The sequence below is a fragment of the Python bivittatus genome, unplaced genomic scaffold (genome assembly GCF_059951505.1).
Source record: "Python bivittatus isolate LINGU-HERP-01145 unplaced genomic scaffold, Pbiv_v1 ctg000700_np1212, whole genome shotgun sequence".
NCBI lineage: Eukaryota > Metazoa > Chordata > Lepidosauria > Squamata > Pythonidae > Python > Python bivittatus.
In genome coordinates this window covers 66,363,772-66,390,088 of record NW_028277098.1, presented here as the reverse complement: position 1 = coordinate 66,390,088, position 26,317 = coordinate 66,363,772, and the positions used below count along the sequence as shown (strand labels likewise).

The 26,317-nt window shown below is 40.3% G+C and overlaps 1 protein-coding gene across 1 annotated transcript in view; it reads right to left on the bottom strand.

Annotated features, from left to right (window-relative positions):
• The window catches only part of CUNH6orf132 (chromosome unknown C6orf132 homolog), a 43,999-nt gene extending 18,651 nt beyond the window's left edge, over positions 1-25,348 (bottom strand). The window contains exons 1-2 of the mRNA XM_015887625.3: positions 25,007-25,348; positions 9,971-10,086 (exon numbers count right to left, since the gene is read on the bottom strand). Coding sequence (XP_015743111.3) covers positions 9,971-10,086; positions 25,007-25,154 — 264 coding nt within the window. The 5' untranslated portion in view covers positions 25,155-25,348. The remainder of the gene's footprint in view (positions 1-9,970; positions 10,087-25,006) is intronic.
• Positions 25,349-26,317: the final 969 nt, after the last annotated feature.

Genomic DNA, 26,317 nt, shown 5'->3' with positions numbered 1-26,317 from the left:
TCAGAGAGATGCATGGCTAAAATATGGGCTTAGACTCACGTACTTCATAGTTAGTTCATTTGTTAAATTTACCCAGCATTTAAGAGCCTACCTATGCATTATATAAGAATGCATGACATGAAGCCACACTGACCCCTTCTCTTTGGATTTTTTTTTTTTTTTTTTGAGCTTCTGGGGAGGTGATTTGGGGCAGGAAAGTTCATTGTACAGGCTGGAGGGAACGTTAACTCTTTTCTCACCAGCTCTTTTCCCTTTTCCTGCTCATATATTTGTTCTTAGTGTAGTCCTAATGAAAAAGTAATTGCTCATGCAAACCCAAAGCAAATAGAAGAAGCACATCATGGGTTAATCTTTGGGGGATTATATATATACCTACATACATACACACACACCAAAACCCACTATTTTATTACAAAGTCATTGGAGATTTGCCAGACTATTTACATGTAGCTTACTTACTAAGCCTGAAAATCTAAGTCTGAATATGGACATAAATTGTGTGTGTATCCATGTATGTGAATATGATTGGTATACTGTATATGTGGTCACTGATCAATTTTGGGGGCTCCAAAGCTGCCAGATATGAAGGCAAATTGCCCCAGAATGGATGTATTGATTGATTTATTATTAGATTTTTATCCCAGCTTTATTTTTTGGTCAATCCCAGACGGCATAGATACCTAATGCTCCTGCCTCCTATTTCCCCACATCAACAATGCTGTGAGGTGGATTGGTCCAAGAGAAGATGATTGGGCCAAAGTCATCCAGTCAGCTTTCATACCTAAGGGAGGACTAGAACTCACAGTCTCCTGGTTTCCTAGCACTTTTTAAATGGAACATGGAAAACAAAACAAATGGGAAAGTGTTAGCACATGTAAAAATGCAAAGAAAACCCAGAAACCACAGCTCTACCCAATGTGACTTCTTTTCTTTGTGGTGATATTGTGGTCCCAAGAACTCTGGGGGGTTCTAGCCTGGCATGCAATTTTGCCCAGGAAACATGCCAAGGGTGGAGATAATAAAATACTTATTCTGCCCAAAAGAAAGATGATGCACGGGACTATTTTCTAAAGCATGCACAAACACTCTCAAGTTAACAGAATTTTTATACATTCTTGCAAGATACAAAGTCACAAATGGTACATCGTTCAGCCACAAAGCGATAATCTAGGCGGAGTGTGGAATTCTCAGTCCACGAGCACGCTTGCCTTGCCCTTTATTCTATACCTACGCTTTTTACAGACACTAAAGAGACACCTGCACATACCATCCTTATCACTTTCAGTTGTCTTAGATCACTTACTCCCTGATCCTTGCTCACGTGCATTGTTAACTCTTTTGCACACTGCCCTAGGATGCACTCCTTACTGAAGCTGAAAATACAAGCTACATCAGCATAATTTCCTTGTGCACTTCTGCCGAAAGCTAGTTATGTTAGCTCTCCACCCAGGGGTGGTATAAACTGCTGAACTTTTAATGAACCCTTACAGAGTTTTTTTCTTTACTGCGCAGCTGCCAGAAACTGTTTTCCCCCCCTCTTGCTTACTGCACAGCACAGCAGTAGCTGCCAGATGCTTTACTGTCCTATCAATGTGACTTTCAGATACCAAAAGTCCAAATTTAAAAGGCATCTCCTCTCTGCTGGGAGACTGCCTCTCCCCTTAGACAGTGGATACTGGAGTTCCTTGTTTCAGTGAGACAAATGCCTATCAAATCATCCTTTGCTGCTTCTTTGCTTGGTTAAATGATGTATATCTTGCCCTAAAACTGAAAATATGTGAAAATATCATATATGAAGTGATATTTATGTCTTGAGGTGATCTGTAAAGAAAAGAATCAGAAGCACACAAACATATTTTGGGAAAAGACTCCACAAATGGAGCCACAGTGCATAAGACCTGACTCCCTTGCATGCATCCTTAATTCTAGAGGATGAGGCCCAGGAAGTAAAGCCCAGGAAAATGACATCAGACCAATTTGTATGGAAACAGACAATCTTTTCATGCCCAAATGTCAATGCTATTCAGAGTTTTAGAAGTCAAGTTATGACTAAATTATGGCTAGAAAAGAATTGGCAGCTGGTGCAGGTTTATTTACTTTTTTTTAAATTAGTTTAACATTGTTCCTACTACGTTCCAAATAAAATCTTGGAGCAGGCTTCAAAGATTGCCCCATGTATAGCACACGGAATTAATATAAGCTATACGTAAGGAAGAAGAAGTAGGCACTAAGACAGACAAGACAAAATGGCTAATTTGTTGCTGACTCATTCAAACCTATAGTGTTTTTTTTAAATACCCATTGACTAATAATAAAGGTAAAGCTAAAAATAATGGCCAGTCAGACTTGTTTAAAATAAGAGGCCAATGCCAGATATAGCCACACCTCACTCTAGAAAGCTGCTCAACTGCCATGCACAACTAGTTGCTGCCATGCACAACTTGTTGCTGACTCATTCAAACCTATAGTGTTTTTTTTAAATACCCATTGACTAATAATAAAGGTAAAGCTAAAAATAATGGCCAGTCAGACTTGTTTAAAATAAGAGGCCAATGCCAGATATAGCCACACCTCACTCTAGAAAGCTGCTCAACTGCCATGCACAACTAGTGACACGGGCACATACCACAAGACTGTGTACAAGGAGAAAGGTAAGGCTGTTTTCATACTTGCCAAGCAACATCAGAAATAAAGCACTTGTACATCTCCCCCCGTAGAATTATATGAATTGAGAGGTGAATACATAATACATATAGTGAGGTGCCAATATTTTTTTAAATTAAAAGTAACTAAATGCTTTTGAGTAGAGAAGTAGCAGGGAGGGAAGGCAAAAGTATTTATTAGGAGCCATTTCCTCTTCAGAATCCTGCTCCTAATTGCATTTATTCCAAGACACCAAATTAGAGGCATCTGTTGGGAGAGTGTGTGTAAAAAAAGATGGTGGCTGTGACGCCACAACTGAAATCTGAAACCCTGCAACACAAAAACAGTCTGGACTTTGATCATGAGGTTGACCACACTCTACACACACCCGTGGATACCCCTGAAGCAAGTGCACATTTTACAGGGGGAAAAGCAATTCTCTGGAAGATTTGGAGGGGAAAAAAATGAAGAAGATTTTTTTCCTGCCATTCCTGTGTTCAAAATAGAAGCCCCTCCAGGCTGTTTCCAAATGCTGTTTCTTTGTTACAGACATTTGCTTGCAAATTTCACCGGGGTTGGGGATTGCAGGGGATGGTGTGGAGAAGAATAGATACTAGGATCTAGAGGCAAAAAATAAGAAGAGCAAATGTGTCTTGCCTTGTTTAATGCTTAATATTGTCCAGTAAACATGTAGGAAGATAGGAAAGAAGATGCACTGCTGAGGTTAAAGTTCAGGGCCTGTCAAAATCCAGGAGTTTATTGCAGTGTCAAAAACCAGAGCAAGGTGTCAACTTTTAGCAACCATATAGGTAAATTTTCTTCAGGGGGATCTGACCCCAACATGGTCCTTCAGGTCTTCCATTGGTGCTCCCATTGTCATTCTAATGGAGTCCATCCACCTTGCTGTTGGTCATTGTTTTCTCTTTTCCTTCCACCTTTCCCAGCATTATGGACTTCTCCAGAGAGCTTTGCATAATGTGTCCGAAGTATGATAATTTGAGCCTGATCATTTGTGCCTGGAGTGAGACTTCTGGGTTGATTTGTCTGATGATCCATTAGTTTGTCTCCTTGGCTGTCCAAGGTATTCTTTAGGAGTCTTCTCCGACACCAACATTCAAAAGCATCAGTACTCTTTTTATCCTGCTTTTTCAGTGTCCACTGCTTCTCACAACAGAGATCTTACTTTTTTTCCCTTTAACTCTATGGATTTACTGGCTCATCTGGAGTCAAGGTAGATGTCTGCCATCACAAACACAGATCTATTTTTCAACAGTGATGGTTAAAAAAGGGGGAACCATGTGTGTTTTTCTTAAGTACACAAATAATATGCAGAACATTCAATTCTTGAATGAATTGTATGCATGAAGTCATCTAATATTTGCACAGGAATCCAATGGATACTGTAATGTCACATAGATATTGTAACTTGATCATACAAATGTGAATTTTGTAACTTGCCTCAATTACATAAATTGCATCATTTGTGCACATGTCACTCATCCCCTTGAGCACTCCCACCCCCAAGGCTAATGAATACCAGCTACTCCCAATCTACCTGCCTATGATATTATGTGAACTAGACCATCATGTTAAGCACTGATATAATTTATTTGTTTGGAATCAGCATGTTATGTGAACATAGCAAAAATTGACTGCTTAGGGTTAGGCATATGAGTCCAGTCTGTGTATGAAAACCAGAGAAAGATTGAATCCTGCTAGTAGGGCTTTTCTCCACTGCTGGCTTAGTACTATACCTCCATCCTTGAGTTGGCAGAAAATTATATTGACATGTAATTCCTTGTCCATATTGCTGATTCCTCTCTTCCCAGTCAGTGCCAATCACCTCATTTTCTCTAACATAATGGGTGACAAAACCCAATAGATTTATAGTGTCTTGAGGCTTCCCTTGGATGATGTAGATAAGGGGAAAACATTGCTTTAGGATTTAGGATTGCAAAGGATGGCTGGAGATGCAATGAAGGCAATATCATGAGTCATGGTAAAAAAAATGGTGTTTCCAGGACAACTTTATGGTGTGGTTAGATGCAAATGGGGAAAGACTGTTGACTAAATTATTTACTTATCTGAGCCATGTCATTTCCTTTAACTTAACATACAATTCACTGGTTTCTAGCAATACCTTCCATGAGATTTTTTTTCTAGATAGCATGATTCCTAGAATGTAGATATTCTGATATTCAGAACAGCAACAACTAAAAGAGGATCAGAATGTTGAACCACATGCCCCATCTTTCACAACTGGCATAGTCAATAATTGTGCTGACACAACAGGCTAAGATGGTGTCCTCATTCAACTTATCCGGAAGGAATCTCTTTTGGGAATGTTAACATTTACTGGATTGGTTCTGTCTTAGTCATACATATCATGTGATCTCTTTGAAGAAATGTGATTAAGTATAACTAAATCTGGATTCACTGTAGTCTTCATTATGTATGTTTATATTTACCATTTGTTCATTTGCAACTAGTGTCTGAAGTGACCTCTTTGAAAAACACCAAAATGGCTATGGGAGACCAACTAGAATAATTTCATTTGTGCTAAATCATTCACACATGAAAATAAAGCTGGATGATGAACTTGCATTTGTAAAACATCCTTTGGAAAGCCATTTATCAAACAAAATCATTGGACAAGAACAATTCTAGATGACTGGAATGATTGGATTATAGAATTATAATTGGGGAGGGGCTACTACAAAAGAGATGACTTATATGATACAGAAACATGAGATCAACAATCATATTAAAATAGGTGCCGAATATCATTTTACATGTGCTTCTCTCTGTACAGAGAGAAAAGCAAAGTAATGGCCAAAGATGGTTCAGAATTGCTTAAAGTTGCCCCAGTTTAAGTCCTGGCATCTTTTGCAGCCTTGTACTTTATCAAAACAACAAATACATATTATCCCAAAGTTATTGTGCTGTTCTGCTTTTTCACTTCCTAGTGCAAACCCAAATAAACAGTGACTTACTTTTTACCAAGCCAGAGGTTCTGCCTGTCATTTCAAAACCTCAGAGCTCACAAGATCACTAACTTTCTAGTAAAGGGTCTTCCTCACAATAATCTTCATGTACATGTCTCTAATCCTTGAGCTGGCAGCAAAGTATGGTTGCAGACTTTGCACTGCCTTCAATTCTCAGCCCTATTTTGCCTCAATAACAAGGCCAGGGAGGGGTGCAGACCTTACAGTTTTAATGTGGGACAAGTTAAGGAAAGCAATTGGTGGATTCCCCTGCCTCTGTTTAGTTTCCCACCAAATCTCACCAGCATTGGGAAAAACATCCACCAATCACTTTCCTTGACATGGGGGAGAATTGTACCTGGGCAGGAGGTGTGTTTTGACAGATGTTTAGACTGGTGTGCTTCTCCACCTGCTAAAGCGTGCTCTGGCTTTACATAAAGGTTTTTGCACAGATGTGCAGCTGATAGTCTGGCTCCTTTTGGACAAAGGTCAAACTATTTTTGAATAGCTCTGTTTTGGAACAGCACAAAATCTATGTCCAAAAAGATACTCCCAAACTTGATGGGGAGAGAGGTGATAGTTATGAGGTAAAGTGAGAAAGGGCTCCCCCACTTCACTTTGCAACCCTCCTGTGTGCTTGCCAGCTGCTTTACCAGAGTGCCCCAACCCACCTTGCAGATCTGGCGCTGTAGCTGTAGTGAGAAGGCACTCTCCTACTTCAGGGAGAGAGAGTGCCTAACTTGTGTTTAAAATAGTCTTATGGGTGCTATGGGAACCATATAATGAAGCAGGATCTCCCATTTCATGGTGCACCCAACAGTGTCAGTCAGCTGCTTCTCAGGCTGGCTTACAGGTGCTGCCTGTAGGGAGCAAACTCTTTCACCACCAGATTGCCATGCCACCAGATATCTGATGACAACATAAATCAGCTCCCCTTCTTTCCCCCATCCCCCCAGTTCTCTTCCCACCCTACCAAGCCAATGCTGGGCAGAATGGCAAAAGTTTTTCTACCCTTCTCTTGCCCCCCTCTAACTCCTGGCAGTCTCAGGATATGCTGCCATGTCTGTAGGGGAGGTAGGTAAAGTGAGGAGAGATGGCTTTGGGGTCCAGAGGAAAGAACCAGACCCTCCTGGTGCCAAAAGCCTCTTCTTAAAACCTCCAAAGATGGAGACCTACAACCTTCATAGGTGAATTTTTCCACTGTTGTAGACTTCTTACTGTCAGTAAGTTTTTCCTTACATTTAAATGAAATCTAGGTAGATGCAAATTTATAGCTCTTATTTCTGACATTAGTTTATGTGGCCATTGAAAGTAGTTCTTGACCATTTCCCCTGTAGTTTCCCTTTATGGACCTGAACATGGTTATCCTGTCTTTCCTCAATCTTTTTTGTTTCCTGACTGAACATCCCAGTTCCTTTAGCCAGTCCCCAAAGGCATGTCCTCAGGTTCCTATATCATCATTCATACTGCAAGGCTTATATCAGGAAAAGAAGAACACTAACATCCAAGCAACGAAGATAACATAAGCTGCTCCATGGTAGGCTGGAAGTGAAATGATGAAGAATATGTCCTTTAAGAAAGGTTACTGAGACATCTTTGTTGCATGGTTAATGGGATGTGAGTATGAGCTCTAGGTAGACCTGTCACAAAATAAAAGGCAGACAGCTATGCCAATCTGGTTTAAAAAGGGAAATCTGACTGCAAAATCTGTCTTGAAAAAAATGTGTTAATTTTTTTTACTCTAACAATACATTCACCCATAGCAGTCTTGGTATCAGAACATTTCTGCTTCATTGAGCTTAAATATGTGTTTCCAAATTTAAATGTACTGGTCCAAGTTGTTCCAAAGCTTATCTATCTAATACTAATGCTTGTCTAGCAAAAATAAATAGACTGAAGACAAAGCAACTCAAAAATCACTTGATTATCTTCCTAAAATTGTTCTAAATAAGAGGCAGGGAAATAAGCGGAACATCTTATTACGTGTGTGTGTGTGTGTGTGTGTGTGTGTGTGTATGTAAATAAATAAATGGGGGGGTGAAAAAATAAAAGCACAGATCCTCACTTCTGCACTGTAAAGAGATAGGCTCCCTAAACCTGATTCTAGTGAATGTAAAAGTTTTTCTTTTCTACACTTGGATGCAGATTTTCTTCTGAAAATATATTTGAAAACTCTTACTCCTGATAATTCCTAACCACATTTCCTGTTTTTCGTTTTTCCTTGCCACAGCTTTCTTCACTAATCTGATTCATTTTGAAAACTAGTTTATCAAGTAGTGACGCATCTGTGGAGTCCTTGGGGTTCTCTGAGCTTGGTTGTTTTCTTGCAAGCGTTTCATTACCTGGCTAGGTAACATCTGTAATGCTAGAATGGAGTGGAGTTTGCTCTCTGTTTATATAAAGTGGCTTGCCCTGCCTGTGTTGGTGTGTGTGTGTGTGTGTGTGTTTCTGGTAGTTTCTTGATCACCTAATTCCCTAAAAAGAAACATGCACATGCACACACACACACCCCAACACAGGAAGGGCAAGCCACTGCATATAAACAGAGAGCAAACCCCACTCCATTCTAGCACTACAAATGTTATCTAGCCGGGTAATGAAATGTTTGCAAGAAAACAACCAAGCTCAGAGAACCCCAAGGACTCCACAGTTCAACCCTGAGCTACACATATTCTCTTCTAGTGATGTATCTAATAATCCCTTTAACATTCCCATGAACCATGTGCTTTGCAATAATTTCCACTGTATTTGTAGAAAGGACGTCAGTAATAATTTCCACTGTGTTTGCAGAAAGGACGTCAGTCCAGTCAGGCAAGCTCATACTTACAATAATTGATGCTCAAAATAGTTCTCCAAACATTCCTGTTTGAAAAATCTTGTTGCAATCCAATGGGTTGCAACATCGACTCAAGTCATACAAAAAATTTAAAAGATCTTTCTAATACTTCAAGGGACAGCTAAGCTGAGACATTAATTGCATGAATGCACCGAATATGCATGGCGTTGCAATATAAATAGTACAGCCTGAGCAGAATCAAGACCATGGCAGGTAGACTGGAGATTGTAACCTTTGTGTCCTCTTTGGTCCCTATGAAAAGTGTCTCTCTTTCCAATTACTGTTGCAAAAGGAAAGAACTCTCCCACTCTCCTTATTAATGATATACCCAGTCTGGACCTAAGTCATGATATATTTTCATGCTGAATGCAAAATATCTTTCCATTTCACGTTGAGATTTTCAGCGCGTATGCTATATGAGACCTGAAGCCCTTTTCACTTTCCATGACATCAAGTTACATTTCATGTTGATTATGATTGCTCCCTACATTCACATAAAACCAGAACATACAATTTCAGTTATAAATACAGTGGTACCTCGGGATACGAACTTAATCCGTTCCGTGACTCTGGGCGTATCCCGAGTTGGTCGTAACCCGAAGGAAATTTCCCCATAGGGTTCAATGTAAATCCAGTTAATCCGTTCCGCCCTCTGAATTTGGTCGCGCCCCGAGGCAAATTTCCCCATAGGGTTCAATGTAAATCCGGTTAATCCGTTCCGCCCTCCGCCCGAATTTGGTCGCAACCCGAGGCAATTTCCCATAAGGTTCAATGTAATTACCGTTAATCTGTTCTGGCGTCCACGGACCACACGGAAAGCGGCCGGGCGCGGCGTGGTGCGGCGCGAAAATGGCCGGGTGCAGCGCGGCGCGGCGTGAAAACGGCCCGGCGCGGCGCAAAAACGGCCCGGCGTGGCGCGGCGCGAAAACGGCGCGGCGCGGCGCGGCGTGGCGCAAAAACAGCCCGGCGCGGCGCGAAAACGGCCACGGACCACGCGGCAGGGCCGGAAAAACAGCCGCGGACCACGTGGCACGGGCAGAAAATGGCCGCGGACCACGCGGCAGGGCCGGAAAAACAGCCGCGGACCACGTGGCACGGGCGGAAAAATGGCCGCGGACCACGTGGCACGGGCAGAAAATGGCCGCGGACCACGTGGCACGGGCGGAAAATGGCTCGTACCCCGAGGCGGAGTTCACAAACCGAGGTAAAATTTTGGGGCCAGAGCTGGTCGTAACCCGAAAAATTCGCAAGCAGAGGCGTTCGTATCCCGAGGTATCACTGTATCTGGTTGATATATGAAAGCTTTGGAATTCTCTCACTTCCCCCTTCCCCTCCAAAAAAACTCCATCTTATTTTCAAAGAAGCTATATGAAAAAATCTTTAAACTAAAAACAATCAATTTGTACAGTATCTTCTTTTACGAGGACAATATGATAGTTGGATGGATAGATGGATGGATGAAGATAAAATACCATCTTACAGCATGTAATGCATAGCAAATACTCACTAGAGGCAAAAACGTGAGCAGAGGGCGAACTCTTGGACGTGGTTTAAGTGTGGCTGTTCCGGAATCTGTCACTGACCCAAAGCGATTACCTCCGTAATAAACGTCATCCACTTCACCTAAAAACAAATATAAAGGAGATAATAAATAAGCAAAGGAATCAAGTCCAAATGTTGTTTTTGAGGTAAGCTGTAAACCTCATAAGTTAGTCCAGTCTGTTTTTTTTTATCTAGCTGCATATCATTGCAATTAGAATACAGTTTTTGCAAACCAACCCTACCACCTAAATAGCTTGTAATAATATTTGTCCATGAGATATAACAGATTCCTTTGTACAGAGGGTATAAACTAATGGGCATTAAAAGCAGAAGCACATAACAGGCCACCATGATTTCACAAACACTTGGAAGTCACATCAGGTTATTTTATACATAGAACCTAAAAGTCATTTGAATCATTCTAAAGATGCAACCCAAACTTACTATCAAATTGCGCCCCTTCCTGGATCAGGAGGCTCTGCTTACAGTTACTCATGCCCTAGTCACCTCCAGATTGGACTACTATAATGCGCTGTACATGGGGCTGTCCTTGAAGAGTATCTGGAAGCTTCAACTGGTGCAGAATGAGGCGGCGCAGGCTGTTATGTGTGCTCCTAGAAGAGTACATATTACATCTCTGCTTCATGAGCTGCATTGGCTGCCAGTTTGCTTCCAGATCCAATTCAAGGTTCTGTTTTTGTGATGGACTGGAATGGAGGAAGGGGGGTGAAAACGGTGCTCTCGTCTCCAGAGCAACACTCTGGAGATAAGAGGAGAAAGCTGGCGCATCCCTAAACATTCCAGAAGATAGTGAATAGCTGTGCCTGGGAGCTAGGGGTCAGTCTGAGAAGATTTCTGTAAACAGGCGCTGGCTAATAAACCTTGCTGATTGAACCTGCATGGTCTCCAGGAGTTCTTTGGGCTAGGCCTGACAGTTTTTGAATTTTAAAGCCCTTCATGGCATGGGGCCGGGTTATCTGAGGGATCACTTCTCCCCAATCACATCAGCTTGTCCCAATAGATCTGCCAAAGAAGGTAAGCTATGCATTTCATCGGCCAGGGACTTGCATTTGGTGGGCCCCAGGAGGCGGGCCTTCTCTGCTGTGACTCCCTCCTTGTGGAACGTTCTCCCCACTGAAGTTAGGCTCACCCCTTCCCTGCTGTCATTTAGGAAGTCCCTCAGGACCTGGCTGCGTCATCAGGCCTGGAGGTCTTTGGGAACTGGAGACATTCTTAGATGGCTCCACTGTAATGGATATTCTGCTCTCTCCATGGGGTTTGGAAAATTAGAATATTTTAAATTCTAATTTTTAAAAAACTTTTAATAATGTTTTTATTTTAATAATCACTTTTTATCTTTTTATAATGCTTGTTTTTATCCACTTGTTATTTTATTTAATTGTTGTATGCTGCCCACAGTCACTTTGTGTGAGATGGGCAGCTATATAAATGTGACATACATACATATATACATACATACATGAAAATAAATAAAAAGAAGTTTGAACAGGCAGTTGAAAACTTCCCGATGATTACATCAGTACAATAAGATTATATCAGTATGATACAAGATGAGTTAGCAAACATGTAAATCCCTTCACTCTCATCCTGCATTCTTACAACCATTGTAGGGCTTGTGTGGGGATTAAAAACTGAGCTGATTAACTATCAGCTCAAGTCCTGATCCACAGCAAACATTGCAAAGACATTTTTGCAGCACTTCCTCCGGGACTGTGGTGTGGAGCCATTTCCACCAGCAGAAGCACCTTTCTGCCAGATGGCCAAACTCCATAACAACATGCCACTGACCCTTGTTCTGCACAAGCAGCTGGACGGGGAGCTTTTCTGCTGCCAACACTTATCAGTGGTGTTTCCACTTGCCGTTACAAGAAGAAATGTAGGAGGGAAATTAGTAGCAAAGAATGGGCTGATTAGAGTATTTATTGTTGTGCTTTCTTTAGGCCACCAAGATGGTCCTTTTTTCTGCTCCTTTCCTCATCCACCCAAGCCTGGCAGGGAGGAAAGCAGTAACAAGATTACTTGCACATTGGCACACAACGCATTGTAAGATAAAAGAGGTAAGACAAACAGTGCTGTGGAGGCCCCCATTGTTGCCAAATTTCCTTGTTAAAGGTACACTTAAAACCTAGTAGATAAATATGTGTGCTTGTCTCCCAATCCTTCAAGGCAGGATAGGTTAAAGACATATTTTGTTATAACTTTTTTTTTAAAAGGAGATGCCAACATACACTATGATTATTAATAATGCTTACTCTAAACCCCTGATTGCTCAGGCATATGTTTTAGCTCCTTTTCACCAGAGTTTCCTTTAATCTCTTTTATAATCAGGTAATCTGTAGGCCAGCAGTCTGCTGGTAAGACCAAATCCAGGCTAGACAAAAGACCTAAATTAAAATGAATTACATGAATCTGTATTCTGAAGAATAGTTTATGAACCTGGTTTGCAAAGTTCTTGGCATGGCATGGTCTTACTTCCTTTGTCAGCAAAGGAAGATTCCATAAAAAAAATATATTTCTATTGGTGGGGCAGGGTTGGTGGGGAGGACTGAACAGCTTCCAGAGAGGGAAGTTCAAACGGAATCACTTTGGATGGGATAATCTGATCAAGTGTCCCGCAGGTGCTTCCTGTCAAGTCATGAAATGAAAGAATCATATTATTAACAAATACAGATTGGTAAGTTTTTAATTAGAGACCCATTTTAGTGGGAAGGGAGGAAAGGAAGAGTTTTCAGAACAGTAATCTAAAAGTTGCTTGTACACATAGACACTTTGACTAATAGTTATATTCTAGTGGACATTCACTCTTGGAACTATTATTCACAGCAGCCACAGTTTTTACATTTGCACACGAACAGTCCCTATAATACCTAAATGTACCTGCTTCTGCCTTATTCTGGTATTCAGCCCTTGCTTAAAGATTAAACTATGCTATCGACAAACTAATCCTTGTGAGAGAAAATAAAATCAGAGATGATTACTTCCTTATAAACACTAATAAAGCTTTGTGGGTTAATAGAGTTATATATCAATATATCCTTATCAAAATAACACACCCTTATTTACCATTCTAGCTAGCTGGCTGGCAGGCAGGGAATGTGGGCTTTTGCAGCTCTGTCATATTCAGAAGTGCCAGACCCTGCACTACAGTTTCAAAGTATCTCATGTTTCCGAAAAGCGATTGTAGCCATGCTGGTCCATGAGAAAAAAGTCCAAATGTATTGCTGGGTGATATCTTTACAATGATTAACTGAAATAGCAAGCAGTGTTTTACCAGGAAATATGATATACAAACAGAGGAAACAGAAGAAGGAAGAGAGTTGAAAAATAAGACTAGATGTTTTAAACACTAAGACCTTCAATGTAACGTCATTTCCAGCATGGAGTGCAGACAAATCCTTAGTGGCAACGGAAAAAGAGAGAAATCAAGAAAGCTTTTTCAAATGTGGTGAAAACGTCCCTTTTCTATTCTTATCAGCCTTCCATCTAAAGAGAATAGCTGATCCTGCTGATAACTCAGCTTCTTTCTACCCATGGTCTTATCTGGCAGGTTTTGACAGAACAACCAATCAAACTGTGTTGCCAGAGAGCAAGCAACAACCTGCCATTAACCATATTTCCCAATCTCAGGCTACCAGCTTTCCTTTTTGTCCTTTCATTGACAATGCACAATCCCAAAGACAGGGACTCTGTTCTCATACCCAAATGCTTTAGTTGCCTTTATCACATCACCAGATCTTGCTCATTTAATTAAGCTCAGGGCAGTGAGGGACAAAGAGTCCTCAATGTTTTACTCTTTCAGTTTTGCAGGTTTACAACCTGCACCCACATCAGTGCTTTTCGTCTGATGTCTTTGAAAGGAACATCACGCAGGGCCATAGATATGGACACAGGGCGTTCAAAAATATCCAGTGGGAGGCACAGATGAGGCTTGACTGAAAAAGACTTGTTCTTTATCTTGGGGTTTCATTCTTGACAAAGTAAAGCATTGGAAAACAGTATGAATTAGAAGGCAATCCTTCACAGTCACAACAGCAATATGTATAAGTACCTGGAAATGCTCAGCCTGGTCCATTAATTGGATTAAAAAATGCATTATCCCATGAAGACCAATCCCAAATTGAACTGGGCAAATAGCTGCAAAGGATCCTATTTCTTGGGAATAGGGAACAACTCAGAGGATGCAGACCAGAGGCAGTCATGTTTTGGTACCAGGACCAAGAACACACACAATCATAACATATAAATCAGAGAATAGACTTGTCTTTAATATTATGCCATAACATTCAGCCCTTAGTTCCTTGGTTTTTCTCTTAAAGGATCTCATGAATTCATCTTCCTAAATTGGTACCTCCTCTTAACAATAATTAGATCTATTTTTACAGTGTAGCATCTCATCTTAGGTTCTGGAGCTCAAAACTGGCTGGCAGTTTGACAGAAGAAATACAGATTTAGAACTGTTAGATTATTAAAGGAACTTTAACTGATTGCCCCCATAATCCTGTGCATCTTTGCAAGTCCTTCAGAGATGAAAGGGCCTTATTTCCAAGAAAATTTACACAGAGTTACAGCCTTAATATATGAGATTTAGCCATTTAATTTATTAATTAAATTAAGTCATATTTGCAAATGAATAAGCTAAGCTTATTTCTGAATATGTATGTGTGGGTATATATATATGTGTGTGTGTGTGTGTGTATTTTTTTTTTCCAAATGATCCCTCCACATAAATAGCAGCAGGCACTACTTTAGAAGACACATTCACTTGTCTCCAAAACCAAAGAGGAAATGCAATGTTTGAAATTAAGCTTGCCACCTACAATTTTATAAGAAATTCTGTTAATGTGTTTTTTAATTGGGATACCTTAATTACTTATTTGGCTGCAATTTTATATGTGCTTATTAAGGACTTTCATTAAAATAAATAATACTTTCAAATTAGTATGCATTGAATTGCATAGTTTATGGTGAATTAATGTCAGCTGTTCATCCCAACAGCCCTACTAAAAGACATTGAAAACATATACTTACAGTTAATCAGCAATATAAAGTTACTTTAAATCAACCTTTTGCAGCCTGGTACCTTTGAAGATGAAGTGTGTTGGGATTACAGCTTTCAGAATGCCACGTTAGCATCGTCTTTGGTCATATTGGGTTGGTATTCTAGATCAGTGATTCTCAACCTCAGCAGCTTTAAGATGTGTGGACTTCAACTCCCAGAATTCCGCAGCCAGCATCTTAAAGTTGCTGAGGTTGAGAAACACCATTCTAGATGGCAGAGTTTTGGTATATCTGGATGGCAGCTGTTTAGGACAACTTGTTTAACCTATCAAACAGCAGCAACCTAAATTTTAGTTTCTCTCCCTTTGTCTCAACACCTGGTTACATATCCAAACTAATAATGCTAATTAGATAATATAAATATCTTGGAGATTCAGAGAAGCCACCTTTAGTCATTATCTTTCTATTTTCATACAGCAATCTCAAGTCTCCAGATGCAAACACTTAGGCAGCCAAAATCGTATCACATGTGCACGTACCTTCCTAGAACAATCTTTGGGAGATGTAAAGGAATTTAAAACTGACCTTGGGGAAGGTATAAGCAAGCCATTAAAGGGGTTCTTGGACAAGAGATTATCCAGAGACAGAAAGAAGTGTGAAACTCAAAATAACCCCACCTTACTTTTGTTTAGTATAAGATGAGACAGAAAGAAACTTGGATGAGATTCTGTTATTATACCCTGCAACGATAAAATAGCATTCCTGGAATCCCTGTGGTGTCTGCATTTTGACTGAGCCTTCCTTGAAGAGATGATAGGAATCTAAGATTTGTGGAAATCTCCCTCACCTGATAAACATTCAGAAAACTGCCCTTTGGAGGGGATCTCAAAATAGCTCGGCAGGGACTGATATGCTCTGGGGATGAGACAAACTCATGACTCTTGAGAGAGAAGGAGAGGAAATCATAAGGGAGGGGAGAACAGAATGGAAGAAAGAGTGCAGGAACCTGAATTTCCATTTGTTCTTTCACTTTTCAACACTCAGGTGTATTTGCTATTCTTTTGTAGCCAAAACAGCAGGACCCAAAATATGTATGGAGGAAAATAAAATTAAACAAAACAACAAAGAAGTGGGAACAGGAGGAATGGGAAATAGGGTGAGCAGGAATGGCATGGACTGTCCTGAACCAACATAATGCCAAGGACAAGCTTTTTGTATTTTATTAACTTTCTGAAAGGCCCATTTGCTCTTTCTGTTTTACTACCTGGCCTCAGACTTTCAGAAGTATTCAATTTGGTATATACAGCTGTGTGATGGGAACTGTTGTTTCACAGAAAGGGAACATTTGGCAAACATTATTGCCTTGTTGCTAGCATCATCATGCACATTCAAAATTGCTGAAAAAACATGTTCAAAAAGATCATAATTTAAAAATTGGCCATTTTTTAGTACAAGGGATTCCCTGCCCCCCAATGTTTACGCTTACATAAAATACTCATAACTGAGATTTGGAGAGGGGGAAAAGGAGTCCTTTGAACAAGCCAGTCAGTCTGGCCAATGGTTACTTTAACCTGGGGAAAATTGGGCCAACAAATCACAGATTTTCCTAGGTTCTCATCCTAGGGCCTATCCAAAATGAGTTTGGGATCTTAAACAAATTTTAACATCCTCTGAAGTCATCTTCTTGACAAAGAGAAACAATCTGAAATGTCAGAGGGTTTTTTGGCCACAGAGATTAGACCACATTTTATTCTTCCCACCTGGCATTTTCCAGATGTTTTGAGATGGCAATTAGGATCTCAATGCAACTAAAGTCAGTCCTATACAAATGGTGGGGAGGAAAAATGGTGGGAGGAAACCTACTGATTGTGCTGGTACATTCTTGAACCAGGACCTGTGGACTTTCTAGCTTCCAGCCACACATTCTTGCCACAGAATCACACCTCTCTGAGCTGTGCTTTCTAATAGTGAATATAGCCCATAATTTACTTTCTCAGGTAAACGGCCTGAATTAACAAATATGATCAGCAGACACACTCAGACTCTATAAGCCCCCACCTCTGCTGGAAAACTCTGTAGGAAGCTGCTGCAGAGAAAGTAAACATTACTGTAAAGCATAGCACATCAGAAGAAGGGAGACACACAGAGCATGCACGATCAGCAATAAAAGCAGCAGAAAAATCCATGCGCACTGCAATCAGTACCATTCCATTACTGATCCAAAGCTGGAAATAGAGAAGGAATTAAATATAGTTTCATTACATAAAGGGCATAAGTATGTGTGTGCTTGCTCCACCCACCCGTCTGTAGGCTCTTGCTGTTTTTGTCAGATTAATGAAATCAACATTGCACCACAAGCTCTGCCCATTTCAGGCATCTGTGTCATGATACAAAGTCATGATTTGCCTTGTGCATGCTTACAAAAGAGGCTCAGACATCTGCAAAATATTTTTCTGTACCATATGTGGCTTTTTTCTGTTTAGCAAATGCAGGCCATTAATTCCTTTTCTAATTAGGAAAGAGCTGGAAGAAATATATTTCTTATGGAAATACATATTTCTGAGTATTTCTTCCGTAACAATGAACATGCACCTGAAATTCTTTAACTATCTGTTCTTCTGGATTGTCATATTAATAAAGATCATGGACACTAAATTCACCTGTTCTTTTAATATATGAATTCTTGCACCAGTTTTTTGTCTAGATGGCCCAAATGAGCTTTGAAAACCAGCAAGAAATTTGTAGCACAATTAAAGTTGTGTTGCTTGTATAAATACTTTTCTGTTCTCATGAGTAATACATATTTTAAACCCATTTAATTGATACCTTAATTCTCACTATCCTAGTGTTTTCTTACAGTCCAAAAATAAGTTTATTATTTCATAGCAAGGACAAGCTAAGGGTGTAGACTCACAAAGAGCAGAAGTGCAAAGGATTTGAAAGATCCTTTCAATTCAAAACAGATGCTAGTTGCTTAGAATGATAAGGAATGTTGAAATGGTAGGTAGATGGTAGGGAATGTAGATAATGATAAGGTAAAAAGAGTTAGGATTGTCATTTGTTCTAACAGGTTACTGATACCTGGCAATCGTATCTTCTAAAGGAGGATTCCCAGGATGGCTAGTCCCTACAGGGAACTCTGGGATCACTGTGGAGTAGGACGCACCTAAATCAGAAGATATTAGGATTTAAGTAGTTATTGATATGGATAGGACAACCAATGCTAGGCATGGGAGGAAAAATTAAAAGGGCGGCAGTGGCATGCAAAATAACACAAGGCATTTGAGGCAGAACAAATAGCCAGCCAAAATACTCATATTTTTAAAAAAGTTCTCCAAATTAACTGCATCTAAGAAGTCAGTCAACCCAAGTTGACATGTCATAAGCTGGTTGTGTGATACTTCTAACACATCCCCAAATTGCAGTTCATCACATCCTTCATTTGTTTTTGGAAACTTTCCAAAAGCTTGGCAACTTTTCATTTGGATGTCCATTTGGCTCACAACCAAGTGTGCCTGATAAATCACATGGAGTTTGCTAGTTTGCCTCGCAGTGGCTGATTCAGCTGAATCAGAAAATAGCTCCTAGAATGGGCATTTAGGACCATTTAGGAAAAAAGAGCAGTAAGGCAGTGTGACAGGAAAATTGCACTGAAGGCTGTATCTGTCCCATGTGTTCCTCAAGGGTTACCTGCATCATGTTATTTAAAGCTGTTACCTTAAGCATACTAAATGGTGAATGTAATGGGATTTCTTTCTAAGCAAACATGCATAGCATTGCACTGTAGGTAGGACCACTATCAGTAACCATTACATTTGAAGAAAAGAGAACTAAATGCGAAGAAAACAGACTTATCTATAGTGGTGGCATAAGTGTATTGTCCAACCTACATCTAAGACTGGATTCACACTCTGTTTCCTAACTGCACTAATTGTACATGGAGGAAGTTTGTACGTGTCATACACTACCAGGCGTTCCTTATCTCTTCCTTGCATAATCCAAAGGTTTCCCAGATGTAATAATCCCCACCCCATGCGAGCTGCTCTCTTTCTTCACTCATCCTGCAATCTCCTCTGCCCACATAAATTCTATTCTGGTAGCTTGCCTGCTTCTGTACTGCAACTTGCTAACCACAGCTAGTTTAATAGTGCTGTGGGAAAGCCAGGCAGAAGCCATAATTACCAAGCTGCCCCATCTCTCTTTAAGCTGGTCTCAAGCAGCCAGGCATTGAATATATTTCTTTCCATCTAGTAAGCTTCTATGCAAATCATGCAAGTTTTTTAAAAGGTTAACTCCCAGTTGGTAGAATACATATCATCTTGAAAATAGCACAAATGCATCCACAAATGATGGGAAGCCCACATCATGCCAGATAAGTGCTGTGTAGGATTGTTTTTAATGAAGAGGCAATTCAATGAAAATGTGGAGTATAATATATTCATAAACAAGGTGGCTAAATATATAATACAATGATATGTCTAATGATGCCCAATGCATGGTTTCACTAAAGCAAAATCTCTCTGAGAGGAGGAATTCAGAACAGAAAAACTCTTGGAGAAAGAGGAATCTTCATACTTTCTCCACCTATTATTTTAAATGAATTTTCATTCTAGGAATGCAAAATAAAACCTTGCAAGGATAAAGATGAATTTGAAAAGGGAGTAGGGGATATTTGGAACTGGAAGTTGAAAAAGAAAAATAAGAGGAATGAGATCCCCCATATGGGAAGACCTTAGTCCTCCTCAATCTGGTGTCCTGAAGGTGAGTTGGACAACAACTTCTATTGAACCAAGTTGGTTGTGCATGTTGATTATAAAACATATTTGCAAGGCACCTGGTTGGGCAAGGCACCTGCCCCTATCATTTGCTAAACTGAATGTATCCCCTTCGTTTAATAATATAAAATATGAATGTTTGGGATACATCTTCCTTATGTGCTGGCAAACAATGAGAAGAAGGCTGAAAATCTGGGAGATTTTGTTAAAACACTCCAGTAAACCAAAGACTATGATGTGTACAGAATTTGATAGCAATATGGGCATGACCAAGTTCCATGTTGTTAGTCAGGTGGTTATTCAAGTGGAAGAACATGATAGAACTCAGTTGGCTTACTCTTGGTTTTGGGCACTATGTAAACCTCAGAGATTGTTGATAGTCTGCAAATCTCTCACCCAAAGACTGCCAAAACTATGAAATGTTCTTACACTGAAAAGAAGCAAAAATCCCTGTCCACCCTGTCATTTGTAAGGCAACCTCATTTCCTCAAACATCAGATGATTCCAAAAGTTTAGTCTACTTAGTATAAAGCAGGAAGTGATGGAGAACATTTTTGCATCCAGAGAGTACATTAATAGGCACATCAAGCCTGTTAGAGGATCAATGCACCATGAATGTGGCAACACAATTCATACTAATGCAAGTCAGCACAAACTTTAGTTAAAGCAAGACTTTGCAAATTAAGCCTTGCAAACTAAGCCATCTTCCTGAAGTTGAGATGAAATATTGGCATGACAAATATTGGGCCTAGCTCTTATTTCATATAAGCCTAATCAGATGTCAGGCTTTTCTCTTTACTGTCTAGCTTGGAAACAGTTAACCCAACAAATGAGAACCCTAAAGCTCTTATTAATAGTATTTATTAGAAGGAAAGTTAAAGGTATAACAAAAGAATTCCAGCACATTCCAATGAGATGCTCATGGGTGGTAAAACCTTTTGCTCATTTCCTTATACTATTTTCATGGTTGAGGGGAGGAGGCTTGCCTCCTTTGTGAAGGTGCATACATTCATCATTTTGGTAACTGCTGTTCCTCTTATCAGTATGAGAAATAATTCTTGCAGCAGACAAGAATTTTTAAAAAGCAAAAGCTTAATTTAAGAAGTGATTTGCTGGTCTTGAGTCAACAACATTGAACTACATTGTCTGGTTTAATATAAACATGTCAAAGTGGACTTGTGCCTCTACTAACTCTTGGTATGATATGCCTTATACCAGTTTATGCTAAAAGAGATCCTCCAGGTTCGTTAGAAACAAATGCAAGCAGCTCTCAGAATTCCCAGCCAGCCTGCACTTTGAGATCTGTGGTTAATTAGGTAAGCATCTGGTTGTGATTGGCACTGAAAATGTTTTACATGTGTTTTTCAAGTAAAAGTAAATAAGTGAATATGCCTAATGCTCTAGATTCATTGGTAGCAGTATTTAGTTGGAAAACAATCTTTATTTCTAATGTTCGCATCCTATACTTTCTTTATCAGTACCTGCTAAAGAACTCTCCAATTGTAACTCTGAGGATTATGCAGGATGAAGGCCCTGACTTGCCTTGTGAATGGAAAGCAATAAGTAAGGAATCATGGAGAAGTAAGGAATTATGGAGAAGAACTGCCATAAGGGGAGGTGAGCATTAGGAAATACATGAACAATGGATATAAATTTCCAGAACTGCCTACATGGTTCAGTTGAGGGCTCATTTGACTTAGAGGGCAAAAGGATTGGTAGAGTTTGGTAGTTAAGAGGCTTTCTCAGTTATTCTTGCAATATTTATTCAAGTCAATTCAAAACATTCTGGACTATTATTAACACTATTGGAGTTTAATTGTAAATTTAAAAACCCAATTTTCCCCCAAGTGTGCTGTCAAGGTTAAAAATGAAACACTAAACCAGTGTTTCTCAAACTTGCAACTTTAGGATGTGTGGACCTCCCAGAATTCCCCATCCAGCATGGGGAATTGGTTTATATCCCAGGAAGGAACATTTGTGAAACAACTCATTAGTGACAAACCTTGACAATATTTTAATTAGTTACTCAGAGACAGGATAGAAGGAAAGTTAAGTCTGATCAGAACTTGCAGGGAAATTGTTACAGAATTGGTCACTCCTAATGATTGGGTTGTATTTGCAAAAGTGACAACTTCCTAATCACTATATAATTAATTTGGTAGGTAGAGGCTATTTTTCAGATATGTAGAACAACGTTGTGTCATTGTTCTGCATTACGCATGAGAGGTGTAGCTGTGTTTTATGCTGAGTACATTCATAGCTTTAAGGGAAGTATAGGGGAGAAGGAAGGGCCAGAGACTAGATTCAGAAATCTTTGAGTCAGTGACACCTACAAGTCCACACCCATTGCGGGTTGGGTAGCTTGTGTTTACTTTGCAATTCATTTATGCAAAACTAAGGTGAGGTTGAAGCTGAGCATTCAACTATTTTTTAGTCCATGCAGCATAAAAGATGCTGCAAACATTACATTCAAGGAGCTGTTTAACATACAGGTCCAGAGCAACTTCAGTGTTATGCTTAGCTACCCATTCACTACAAATAGGTAGCTTTCTCAAAGGAGGCACTAGTGCTTTTGATGTAATTTTCCATAGCACTGCATGGTAATCACAAGTATGGTTGGACCAGAGCAATGTTATATCCTGTAGAGCAGTGTTGTCCAAACTTGGCCACTTTAAGATGAGTGGACTTCAACTCCCAGAATTCCCCAGCCAGCCATGCTGGCTGGGGAATTCTGGGAGTTGAAGTCCACTCATCTTAAAGTGGCCAAGTTTGGACAACACTGGCCTTGGGGATGCAGGACAGCCTATGTACCATATACATATCTGTGGATATCCATGTCAATGGCATTATAGGGACTCAAAAGTAACAGGAGAGGGCCAGTGTTGTCCTTCCAACTGAGAATTATTGCCTTGCTTCCCTAAAGAGAGAGTTCAGACTGCATAAGTTTTTGTGCACTTTTGTAGTGTGGGGGAGAGGAGGGGGGAGCCAAACCCGATCCCCTTTGTCAGCTCCAACCTTGTCCAGTGCACATAGACTTGCCCAACTAAAGATGTCCACCACTATACACAGGCTTTGCTGGCAAAAAATGCTCACCCCTATTCTGAGATCAACAGAAAGGTATCAGATATACCACTAGAAATCATGCGAGCAAAAACAGTGTCTTGAAAGCATTTATAAAGGGACCGAAAGTAATTTCTTCAGGATTCTGCTGTTCATTCCAATCCTTGATATGAACGTGAAACTGCTTTTGCAATTTTGCTTACCTTGATCCACATCCTAGATACTGTCTTATTTATCCCACTTTATTGTGGGAGTTTTAGTTCCCTTTTGGGGAAAATAAGGCCAGATCTATGCATTGATATATTTATACATCACTTCATTTTAGCTCTTCTTGCCTGCAAAGGGAGGATTTGATATTGCATAGCCTAATTGAGGTACCTTGACACAAGATAGAAGGAGACCTGTTGTGTGGGGGTCAGATTGCTCAGCTTTGTGTGTGTACAAACACAGCACAGAACCAGTTTTAGATATTTGTGCAACAAAAATGAAAACAGACATTGATCCACTCCTCCTCATCTCTTCTTGAGCTTATTTTGGAATGACACAGAAAAGTGGAACCTGGGCTTAAAATTAAATGTAGGGAGGAGGCACAGCCCTCTGTCATTTCTTGTTTGCAGGACTAACTCCATCATTAGGCTACATGATGAGCAGTGAGATGTCCTTCCTCTTGGACAGTGTATTGCCTTGGGCTGTTCAAAGTGACAGGTTATAGTAAAGCCTCTCATGATTCAACTGTGTTTTCATTTTTACAGATATTTTATCATATTTACACTTTACAGCTGTGAGTAGAAGGTGTATGTGGACAGGAGTAAGAACATAAATGTGAAGAATGACAAGTGAGGTGTTCTCTGCAAAGTTAACTCCTTAGATCTTCAGACAAAATGTGGACACCTATTCAATCTTGACAGCTCACCAGCCCACCACAGAGAGAATATCAGAATATAGTCAGAACATCTCAAAACACGTATTCCTTATGGTCATACCTTGAATAGCTCTAGTGTCAACAGATACTATCTCAGAACTGAGACAGAGCTTGCTAATTTAACACTTAAAACAATTTTTAGTGATATATGAACAGGTCAAAGGGCAAAGTTTCCCATTTCTTCAATTTCAGAGAGTTTGCTCTCTCTTTCTCTCTTTTTTGACAAAAATAGGGCTGCCAGATCTGGGCTACAAAAATCAGGAAACTGACAGAGGAAACTCTAACTCTTTGCTGCCATCTGGTGCTTGTCCAAATTTTTGCAGCTGAGAACCAGAAGCCCTAAACAAGACGCAACACTCTCCTGGATACTGAGGTACTTTCCAATTTTAGTATACATGCTATTGAAGCAAGACCTTTTCTCTCTTGAGCTAACATACAGGTACAAGTTACATAACTTGATGACCTCCAAGGACACCATTTATGAAGAATGTTATTGTTCAGTCTCCATTGGTCTTTGCACTGAATTTCTCTGCAAAATCCCTGGCTGAAGCCAACAGGTGTTGCATTGCTGCTTTGGTAGAAGGGACCTTAAGTTTGCCAGATTAATCCCCTCACGGACGCTCTGCACTGCTCTGAAAGAATTCAAAGTTGGCACCCACCCATCTGAGCCTCCAGGCTGTTGTCCCACAATTACAGGCTACAAGAGAGAATTACCATCCAGAGAACAAGTCTATTGCTGTATAACAAGTCCCTAGCACATATCCATCTAAAGGCCTCCTGACGGCTGCAATCAGAGCAATTCTAATCGCTTATGAAATGACAAACATCTTATGAAATAATCTTGGGAAATCACTCTCTCATTTTGCTCTTTAAACAGTGCTTTACAGGAGTTACCATTAGAATCTTCATATGTTTAATTATTTGAGAGGGAGAGAGGATCCAGGCTGCTAGTTTGGTTTTACAGGTTTCAACACGTTCCTATTTCATCCAGTCATTCCTACCAAATACTTCCTGTAGTTTTCTAGCTGAATTGCTGCTTAATATAGATCTCTTGGGGTACAAATGAAACGTGCACACCAACGCCACCCCAGTAAAAGCCTTGATGGCTGGATCTGTTCTACGGCACAGAGCCTGTTTGGGTGAAAGTCCAGAGCCAAAGTGTAAATCGGTTCTCTTTGTCCTTCCCACTCTACCTTGAAAACTCAAAAAAAGAACCCATACTGACCTGAGGTTGCCAGGCTGTCAGAGTTGACTTCCTGTGTGAAGACCCAAGGGGGGTTGGTGACAAAGAGAGAGCTGGTGGAATTGTTGGTGGCATGCTTTTTCCCAAAGAGTCGGCTAAAAGTTCCCTGTACTGAGTGATGCTTCTTCATCCTTATTTCTTCTTACCCTGAAGTTTCTTAGCTCCTCCGTCTAGCAAAACATATTTCCAGTTTTCTCAGTTACCACTCAGCACACAGAACTCCAGCAGGTGCTAGTCTGGGGAGCTCTCTTTTCAGCTGCTTTAAAGCTAAACCACCTGAACAGGTAGAGGGCTGGCTGCTGCTACCTGGCCACACCCCACAGAAGCTCCTTCCGTCACATTCTTTCCTTGCTGCTACAATAAGCCATTGTTAAGCCCAAAGCAGCTCTTTACCCCTGGAACTGGTAAAGGTCTTCCCCAGGGCAGTGCCACGTCCTAAAGGTGACTCTAAGCCTTACAGTGCTTCCCCGGAAAATAGCAAAAAACAAATACACTGTCCAGATTTTCAGATTAAAAACAAGTAAACGGGCATGTATTTGTTAGCAACACATGGATTCTCCAGCCTACCAGGTCAATATTTATTTAGGTTTATAACCTTCTCTGTTTGTTAAAGGTTTAGAAGCAACATCTGTAAATGTGCATTTTTAAAGAAAAATAACCTTATTTTCATTTTAACTAAGGTTCATGCATGCAAGAGAACTCAGCCATGGCAGAAGTTCAGAATCGGAGGTCTTAAGACTCTCGGGGGGCTCTGAAAATCCTGAATGTGGCCATCAGGTGCCCTCCAAAAGTTATCACCAAATTGTCATGTTTAATGTCTCTGAAAGGGAAAGTGATGAATATAATATATATTAGTGCTGCACAACACCTTGGATTGAAGGGGAAGCAGGTATCCAGCATATGTAGTATTTGTTAGGAACTCCCTAAACCAAATATGTCTTTTCCTGAGACCACAGTGCAGCCACAGAAGGTAATCACGCAGTCCTGGGGAGAGGAACAGTTGCTTCAAGGAGCTGCAGACTGGTGCTTACAGGAGCACCCCCAAACCCTCCAAAGCACTAAGTGGCATTACATGTAACTGTACAGGAAGTGAAATCAAGTTTTGTTGATTTGGTCCCATCCATTTTGCAGGGCGGCTTCCCTGGGAAGATTTGTGTGTGAACGAATGTAGATGTGACCTTGAGGAAGGTATGAAAGAACCATTAATGAGGGTCTTGGAGAAGCAATTATATAGTCTAGAGACTAAAGCAAGTGTGGGAAAGAAACTCAATGTTTGTTTAGTATAAGTTGGGG